At 47.2% G+C, this 9331-nt stretch overlaps 1 protein-coding gene across 2 annotated transcripts; it reads left to right on the top strand.

Moving 5' to 3' along the window:
• The first annotated feature begins 4941 nt into the window (after window positions 1–4941).
• On the top strand, window positions 4942–9287 carry rnft1 (ring finger protein, transmembrane 1). 2 transcript variants are annotated; one of them, XM_086307752.1, is made up of 9 exons: window positions 4942–5153; window positions 5546–6064; window positions 6146–6222; window positions 6310–6410; window positions 6539–6692; window positions 6792–6950; window positions 7053–7118; window positions 7219–7320; window positions 8380–9287. In XM_086307752.1, the coding sequence occupies exons 2-9, from the start codon at window positions 5662–5664 to the stop codon at window positions 8512–8514; spliced, it is 1197 nt and encodes a 398-aa protein (XP_086163878.1). In that variant the 5' UTR covers window positions 4942–5153; window positions 5546–5661; the 3' UTR covers window positions 8515–9287. The 2 variants fall into 2 exon arrangements, with proteins under 2 accessions (XP_086163878.1, XP_086163877.1); XM_086307751.1 differs by having other exon boundaries at window positions 4943–5153; window positions 5616–6064.
• Window positions 9288–9331: the final 44 nt, after the last annotated feature.

Raw genomic sequence — 9331 nt, 5'->3', positions numbered from 1 at the left:
CCCATCATCACTCAACGCTAGTGACCTGGTCTTACTGGCAGCTGTAGAACTGGTTCTACAACATTGCTGTTTGCTGACAGTCTAATCTCAGGCCTTGCTGTTCTTGACTGTGGATCACAAACCTTCTGTACTTCATGAAGGTGTCTTTTTTCCTACACGGTCTTTCGGGTGTTTTGGTGTTCCTGAGATAGCCAGTGCATTCATTCTTTTTAAGGATGTACCAGATTGTTGGTTTTGTCATCTCTCTTACTTAGAGCCGCAGTGAACAGCTAGGTCCAACTCCAGATTTTTTTATCTTCTCATGAAACGGCTCGTCAGTCAGTAGTTCCATTACCTTTCAGCCCCTGAAAATGAAATACTGTATAAAAATGACAGTGGTTCTGAAACAGTTTCAGTGTTAAACTCACTGAATTAAAGTTTAATGCCTGCATTTTAGTCACATATTTACTGTTTAAAATCCACTGTAATGACATACAGAGACAAATTGTATCTAAACATATGGACCTAACTGAATGGGACATTCTTGGGGGAATAAAATACAATTCACAGTTTATGTTCAGTCTATTTATTGTTCGGTGTAATCTCTTTGTGTTGCACTCATCTCACATTTTTGCATTTGCTCCATAATCCTGGAAAATTGCTTTTCATTCTACTGCATATCTATAAAAATCTCTCTCTCACCCCCTGAGGGGTATGTGTGTTTTTCAAGTTTGGGGACACTACCAGATGCCTGGGAGTTTTCTGGGAGTTTTCTGCACATTATCTTAGCTGTTCCTTTTTTTTTTTTTTTTTTTTTTTGTGTCCCGTTTGGATCTTTAGCATCAGAATTGTTGTCTTAAGGCCAAGAAAGATGCCAAGCGGATTTATTTTACCAAGTGGATCATCATGGCCTTGCCATATTGGTCCACTTGATTGACCTTTATTATAATTATGAATTTATTTTATTTTCAGTTGCTACAAACGGGACAAACATGACTGGGGGATAGGACAGGGAGAAAGAATGAAAGAAAGAGAGGGAGAGAAAGAAAACCAAAGGGGAGAAGAGACGGTGAGAAGGGGGGGAAGAAAGAAAAAAAAAACACCTGGGTCACCTGTATGGAGAAAAAAAGCAGAAGAGAAAGCAAACAACAAAGAGCAACATAATAAAAAAAACGGCACCATCACAATAAACTAGCTAGCAGTAGATATCAGTAGATACTAAATATTAAACGATATTGTGCAGCACGCAAGATAGACAGCGCACAATGTGCTTTGAGGCAGCAGCCAAGAAAGCTGTAGTCCGCATCTGTGAATGTGTGTACCCATGTGTGCATACCTGTGTGGATCAGCATGCTTGCATTCCAAAGGTTTCCCCATGTAACGATCTGCTAGGGAGTGTGGGGGGGCCACAGCCCCGTCCCCCAGGGTATGAAGCAGGTGTGGAGGAGATCAAAACTCCAGACATCCAGAGGCCCCCAGAACACAAGAGACCAAGGAAGACCAACAGAGGGGCAGCCGCACCACTGTCCCAGTAAGAGCTGAGGAGAGTCCCAGATGAGGGCTCACTCAGCAGCCGCGGAGCAGAAGCCAGGGGGAGTTGCAATGATGCGCCCGTGAGCTCCGCCGGCAGCCAGCCGTGCCTGAGTGACCGAGCCCCAGGCCGAGAGGCCGAGGGCACCCCACCTCCGAAGTGGCCCAAGCGAGCCCCAGGCTCCAGGCCCCGATAAGCGGCCGCCAAGGAGTGAGCCGGTGTGTACCTGGACGCCCATCCCCGGACACAAAGAACCACCAACGCACCGACACCTGAGGGAGTCCGCCACTGGCAGGGGAAGTGGTGGTGGGTGGAGATAGGCCTCCAAACCTTGGAGGGCCTGAGATGTCCCCAGAGAGGTGGCGTCTGACACCCAACCTGACATATAGACACAGACATACAGGCACACACAGATACAAACATCCATTCCCACCCTCATGCTCTCATATGCACTTACTCCACACTCAACCAACGTGGAGACAGACATAAAGAGACGCTGTACACACGATCACACTCCCCAAGCGTACTCTAAGCCCCGGGTCTAGGTACCCTTGCCCCTGGAGGGGGAACTGCACCCAGACCCAGGTGGTGTTACCCTTTTCCCTGCGGTGGGGGGAGGCAGACCGCCCCGACTCCGCAGCAGCAGGGAGGCCCCACACTCCAGACCGCAGTCGGACGGCCAACTCCTCCTCCTAGCCCCCCCGCTCCAGCAGGTCGCAGAGAATGGGGGTGAGAGAAGACTCCAAACCTCCCTCCACCCGCTCATTGTAGTGTTGATGCATGTGTGTTCTAAGGTGCATTTAAAACCCAGGAGGGCATGGAGCTACCTGCCAGAGAGCAGCAGGTAAGCGCATGGTCCCTCCTGCTAGCCCTCAATGTCTACGTGTATTTAACATTGAGAGGTGGGCAACGACGCCAGGGGTGGGGTGTACACCCTGATGGTACTTTGGACTCCGTGTATCGTGCCCACCCCCAAGATCCTATATGTATGTGTAATGAGAGTGTGAGTGATGTGAATGTCTAAGTTGTGGGATAAATTTGAGGCAGAGGCAGCCAGAAGGGGACGGGGGGGGGGGGGGGGGGGGGGGGGGTAGCCTCCTCTGCACCCTGGTGACATACCCCTACTCCAAGGTCCTGCATGTGTGGGTGGTTGTGGTGGAGCAGGAAGAGGGAGGCAGCTGGAGATGGGGAGGGAAGTAAGGGAGGGGCAAGTGACCCCTCCCTGGGGCCAGCTCTCCTGCTGACCCCAGTAGGCACCCCCATACTCCGCGACCCGCCAGGGAAGGGGGGCCCAGGCCCATCCAGACCGGGGCCCAGTGCAGCAGCGCCCCCCCGGCCCCACAGAGCCCGGGACAGTCCACCCAACCCCACCACAGAGAAAACTGCACCCACCCCACCATCCACTCATCTTCCAGACTACACAAGACAATAGACGCCCAGGCTGAGATCTTCCTCCACCTCTCCTGTATCTCCCCCTCCTGCAGAGGGAGCTCCTGAGGAGAGGAAAGCTCCTGCAAGGTGTGACAATCTCCCCCACCAGTTGAAGAGCCCCCCAGGTGGCTCGATGCACCGGCGGCACCCTGCGCCAGGAATGGGCCCCCATGCACCCACCCGCCCACAACCCCGGCAACACACAAACCAGGACCCAAGCCCCCGAGGCCCGGCCAGGGCCCCAGCCCAGAGACGGAGCGCCCCCAGAACCTCACGCCCATCCCGGACCCACCCAGGGGCAGCCAGGCTACCAGGTCAGTAACCCACGTCCGTCAGCACAGACCCTCCCCTAGTCCCGCTGCACGCAGCCGCGAGGAAACAGTCACCGGAGAGCCAACAGAGCCCCTAACCGGACATGACCGCTACCCCGGGTTGAGCCCCCCAAGGAAGATGCCTCCGGGGAACCCCCCGACGCCCTAAGCCTGTCCCTACCCCCACACCAATCACAACAGTGAAGGCGGGACCAAACTATGACCCCCCACCCCCACTAGATGATGGAGCTGATCAAAGGAGCCCAGAGCAATTGATCTGATGTGGTGGCAGAGGCTGTATCAAGACTAATGTAATCTAATAGATAATTTCTATATTGGTTAGAATTAAGATTATTTTTATTTTTCCAGTTCATGAGGACTGTTTTCTTGGCTATGCATAGGGCAGTGAAAACCATATGGGCGATATTCTTTTCTGAAGTGACATTATCTAAGCTGCCCAACAAACACACTAAGGGGGAAGTTGGAATGTTACATTTCAGACACTTCGATAAGTCTTCACATATCTCGCGCCAAAACTTCTGCACTGGTGGACAGAACCAAAGAGCGTGAATGTAATTGTCTGGTGTATTGCCTTGACAGTGTGAGCAGTTGTTGGAAGATGTAAAGCCCATCTTCAACATCCGATGACCTGTATAGTGCACTCTATGTAGTATTTTGTATTGTATTAATTGCAGACTGGGATTTTTAATTAGATGAAAGGTTTTTAAGCAAATCTGAGACCAGAAGTTTTGGTCTAAGCTGACTGATAAATCTGCTTCCCACTTTGCAATAGGAAGGGATATTGATTCATCTAATTTAGAAAGTGTTCTGTATATTTTAGATAATAATTTGGGGGATTTAAGAGTAAGAAAATGTGCCGCACTTAGTGGTGTTTGTAATTCAACTTGACTGAGGTTAAATTTCTTTTTTACTATGGATTTAATTTGTTGATATTCTAAAAATCTTTTCTTGTTGATCCCATATTGTGTAACTAGTCTGTCAAATGGAATAAATTCTGTTCCCTCTAATATATGTTCTAAGTATTTAATTCCTTTACAACTCCATTCTGGGAAACTAATCATATTATTGTTTTGTAATATGTCAGGGTTATTCCAGATAGGTGTACGTTTGTATCTTTGTATCTTAGTTGTTCCTAGGATTGAATTCTTCCGGAGAGAGACCTCGGATGCTGTGCTTGGAATCTGCTGGATCCACTCTTCCACGTTGTGATCTGAAATCCAGATCAGGAGCCAAGATGAAATGATAAACCTCTATATTGGTCGACTTTTTACTTGTGACTGTGATAAAAATCCGTGATCAGATCAGTGATGCAGCTGAGATCAGGAAAAGAGTACTGCAACCACTCAGGCTCTAACAACAAAATGCAAAGTGCTTTAAAGACATCCGATTATGAAGAGATACCAAGGCTACAGCAGCAGAATCAGCAGCAACACTGGAGCTGAGAGGAATGCAGTGTCTCAAAGACACATCAGGGGCTAAATCCTCTGGTTCAGCTGCAAACGTTTTATTCACCATCTCAATTTCTGTGAGCAACTAAAACCTGCTCTGGAAACTGAGCCGCCTACATAACGACACATGTGTGTTTTCTCTAAAGGGTTTATGCCTGTCATGTGACTGCAGTTCTGGGACATCCCAGTAGGTGGAGGTGTTGCGTCATTTTACCAAAACAAAAACAAAAAAAACCGCCTGAACTAGAAAAAAACGTCGTGACGTGTGCAGTCGTAAAACAACGTCATGTCTGTACAAGCAGCTTATGGCTTAGCCTAAAAGCTAACATCTTATTTTTGTTTTTTTTTTGTTTTTGTTTCGTTTGGCGGGTCGGCTTTTGTTCTAGATGGAGACCCAGAGCCTACCATGAAACTCCGGGTCCAGAATGACAGGTGAGCTGAAGCTTAAACGGGGCCTAAGAAGAAACATGCTAGCTGCTAATGCTAACGGCTAGCTGTGTGTAGGAAACGCTCAGTTTACCTGTTAGCGGTCACTAAGCTGCTTTGGACCTTTTTTTATTACTATTACTTGAAAATGTCTGGGGGGTTTACCTAAAGGTAGTTACGTTGGTATAATGAAATGAGTTATATGGAAATAATGTCAGAGTAATTCACTTTTGTGAACTTTAGCCAACCTAAAAAAGCAGATCTCCAGTCGCATTCGTGCCCCAAAGTACCACAGTACTGTCAGAGAGGAGTCTCGGCTGTTTTAGCATAAACAGTGCTAAACCCTTCATTACTTCTTAACACTTTATTAACGTCTTTACGTCGGTTCTCTCTGTCAGTTGACACGTAAACATGGCCGTGATCGTAGCTGCAGCGGGACACACTCTGACCGAGGCTCTTGTGTCTTAGGACTGATTCCAGAAGAGTACTGAAACTGAGGGAGTCTCCTACTGTAATGCAGCCTAATTCAACTGAGCGGGGAGGTCACGCGGGAAATGGTTTATCCCTAACTCTGCAGCCAGAGCTTTTCACCAGGGCACCTGTCAGTGGTGCTGCTGCCTCCAGCCCTGAGAGCAGTGAGGTACGAGTACCCATGACCGGTGGTCCCGGAGAGTCCAGTGGAGGTGCGTCATCCAGGAGATGCAGGATCAACTCCCACAGCCACACGCATTCACACGCACATAATCGGGCGCCCCCTTCCAGTTCAGAGCCCGAGCTTGACCCGCCCGACCCTGATCTGGACTCTGGAGAACCCAGCGCCTCTCTTTCTGAGCTACGCTGTCTCTTCCGCTGGCTCCAAAAGAGTCTTCCTTTCCTGGTCATACTGTGCGCTAAGCTGGTGATCCAACATGCTCTGGGTAAGCAGGAGTGAAGAAAACAGTGTCACCACAGCTGTGAGCACAAGAACGCATGTCATCGTGTCTCTCTTCCTTTACCAGGTTTAGCAGTTGGGATCGGCCTCTTCACGACCTTTCTGTATGTGAATAAAAACATTCAAACTCAAGTCTTTCTTCAGGTGAGTCAGCAGCTGAAAAACTGTTGATTTGTGATGCGTTTATGAATATTAATTAAGTCCCTGATACGACACGTTGTCTGTGTGCAGGATCGTCACTCAAAGCTGCAGTGCATATGGCTGCTGCTCTTCCTGATCTCCTGCACCTTACTGCTTTACTACACCTTTCTCACAGAGACACTTTATCATTGGTAAGGCACGATCCATTGTGTCACCTCACTTATCACTAGAAATATAGTGTCCGACCTAAAAGTGGAGTGTGATCAGATTTGTTGAAGAGCATTATGCCGTTTAACCCGACTGTCACCCTTCCTCGTAGCCTCATCCTGCTCAGTCCAACCATTGAGCGGCTGGGTTTCTGGGAGACACTCTGGGCAGTCGGCGTCACCAACTTTGTAATAAAGTTCCTCTGCATGGGAATCAAGTGCCTTATTCTGCTGCTGCCCTCTTCACTGGTGTCCTATCGAACTCAGGTTTGATTTGTGGATTTATTCTCGACATTGTTGACTTAATGAAGAAAACCAAAGCCCTGTTGGCAGGGCTGGTTCAGTAGCTTAAGTTTATTTCTCCAGGGCCGGTGGCTCATGTTGACTGAGGAGCTGGGTCAAGTCCACCAGACTATAGCGCCTGTTCCACTGTGGTTCCGCTACCTAGTCACCTACCAGGAGACAGAAGGCACCCCTGGACTTACACTCGGGGTCCTGTTGGCTTTGCTCTACCTCATACTAAAGGTGTGATCCTACAGCTTATATATTTTTGTAGTATAAATGCTAAAAGGGTTCTGTTTCCTGTTGACAATTACATCGAAAACTGTTGTTTTCTCTCCCTTTTAGCTTTTAGGATTGTATGGTCAGTGGACGTCTTTAATGAAAACTGGGAGGCTGTTCCTACGAGTCGAGGTCAGTGTTAAACAGCTTTATCTTTAAATTGTGAATTAAAGGTAAATGCAGATTGTGCTGAAGTGTCCGTATTGAAGTGTGTTTCCATGTTATTTCTCAGTGCACAGGCACAGCAGCCACGAGGAGTCAGTGTAACGAGGCTGGAGATGTCTGCCCCATCTGTCAGGGAGAGTACAGGGAGCCACGTGCACTTCTCTGTCAGGTAAAACGACACGTGCACACTTCCAGGGCCTGCTGTACGCTGCCACAAAAGTGTTGAGTCCCCCCTCATTTCTTTATGATTTGCTCCAAAGGAGCCAGACTTTTCTTTGAACACTGGCTGCTTTTTACTCATCTTCAGTCCTGTTCTTGTACCTGATCATTTTCAGAGGAATGCTTTTTTTAAATTTCTTTTGTTTATTAAGCAATTTAAGGCTGAACTCTAAGTCATTCAAGCATAAGAAGGCACCCAACTCAAGGCCCAGTGAATCAGTGTTAAGTCTTCACATGACAGACACCCCGACAGTGAACCAGCTGAAATGGTTTCTGTTGGGACTTTGTTGCTGCCAGCCTGTCTCAAAACATTTGTTCCCATTTCTTTAGCTGAATCTATAAAAAGTTTACTTGTTCATAGAAAATCAAGTAATGAGGGGTGGCTCAGGACTTGAGTACAGTCCTGTATTTGCTGCCTCAGTGTTCGATGCTTCTGTAAAACACTTTTAAATGGTGAGGTCAGAGTGTGTACAAATGTTCCCTGTCAGATTTTATATCAGGCACACAGCTCTGTGACATAGACTGTATATAAACCAGGGGTGGGGAACTCTGTGTCCTGCAGGGTTTAGATCTCACCCTGGGTCAGCACACCTGAATCACATGATTAGTTCATTACCAGGCCTCTGGAGAACTTCAGGACATGTTGAGGAGGTCGTTTAGCCATTTAAATCAGCTGTGCTGGATCAAGGACACGTCTAAAACCTGCAGGACACCGGCCCTCGAGGCCTGGAGTTGCCCACCCCTGCGTTAGAGGAATGCAAATTTAGGGTACCTTTATATCGGCTTTATTTACTTTACAAAAGCTACAACCGCCTATTTATGGAGTCTTGAGCATAGAAGTGCGCCCCACCTGCTGTTGAAAAATGTCTGCAAGGGGCGGCCAATCAGGACAAAGCTGGTGTAAAGAGTGACGAAGGAGCTAAAACAAACTTGAAGAAGTTCAGTAGCCCTTTTCAGGCACTTTTGAGTGTAAAATGTGTTGATGTGCTTTCACTTCTCCGCTGTGCAGCACATATTCTGTGACGAATGCATCGCTATGTGGTTCAACCGGGAGAAGAGCTGCCCCCTCTGCCGCACAGTCGTCACAGAGAAGGTCTACAAGTGGAGAGATGGAGCCACGTCTCCACACCTGCAGATTTATTAATGGTTCAGGTGTGGGATATTGGTATTATTTTGTATGTAATATGTGACTTTTCATGGCTGTCAAGCCCCACTGACAGATAACGTCGTACACACTGTTTCATTAGTCAGTTAAAGGCTGGGCTCCTTGCTGGCCGGGGCCAGTGAAGGTACACAACCATAGGCACGTTTCTGGCTTCTCTTGTTAAATCTCCAGCAAAGAATTTCTTCTTCTCACAGAAATTATTTTCTCACCCTCGAGTATTTTTTTGATTTAAGTAGTTTTGCTTTGTGTTGCTTTTCCTCACCTTTAGTCTTTGAAACTTTCCTCGAGAATGAAAATTTCATTACTTCCACGTTTTTTTTTTAATGTTTTGTGAATATAGGAGCATAAGAGAATTACACACAGCACCTGATCCCCCGTCTTGTCTAGTGTTACCTAATTTCTGATCGCAACTATTCCGATTCATCCAAACTAATGCGCCAAATAAAAGCATCTGCTTCAGTTGTATCGTTCAGTTTGAAATCAGGCTGCAGAGCTGACCTTCTGGAACAACTCATAGGTATAATTGCTCATTAATGTGCACACAGTAAACTTCTTGCTTTCAGCTTTTTTGGGGGACTGCAGATTGTGATACTGATTTACACAAATTATTTTTTTACAGGGCTGACGTTGCCCCGTTTTTGTAAAAACCAAAGACTGGGAGAAACATCTATTTTATGTACAAAAATCATTTCACTGTTATTTTTATCCGCTCTGACCCATGAACTCTGATTAAAGATCTACATTTAAGTTAAGAGTTCTTGGCTTGATTTGTGGAGCAAACTGGGACCAGTTCCCT

This window comes from Aulonocara sp. 'chitande type north' Nkhata Bay, linkage group LG10 (genome assembly GCF_057382095.1).
Source record: "Aulonocara sp. 'chitande type north' Nkhata Bay isolate Kocher_YH1m ecotype deep benthic linkage group LG10, A_spYH_male_GT1.1, whole genome shotgun sequence".
In the NCBI taxonomy this organism is placed as follows: Eukaryota; Metazoa; Chordata; class Actinopteri; order Cichliformes; family Cichlidae; genus Aulonocara; species Aulonocara sp. 'chitande type north' Nkhata Bay.
This window is presented reverse-complemented; position numbering and strand designations above follow the sequence as displayed.

Excerpts from the sequence above, each read along its gene's own strand:
- rnft1 (XM_086307751.1), top strand. The coding sequence starts at position 5,128 with ATGAAACTCCGGGTCCAGAATGACAG. Across the intron at positions 6,065-6,145 it reads GGTGATCCAACATGCTCTGG|GTTTAGCAGTTGGGATCGGC; the intron begins GTAAGCAGGAGT and ends TTCCTTTACCAG. Across the intron at positions 6,951-7,052 it reads TGCTCTACCTCATACTAAAG|CTTTTAGGATTGTATGGTCA; the intron begins GTGTGATCCTAC and ends TCTCCCTTTTAG.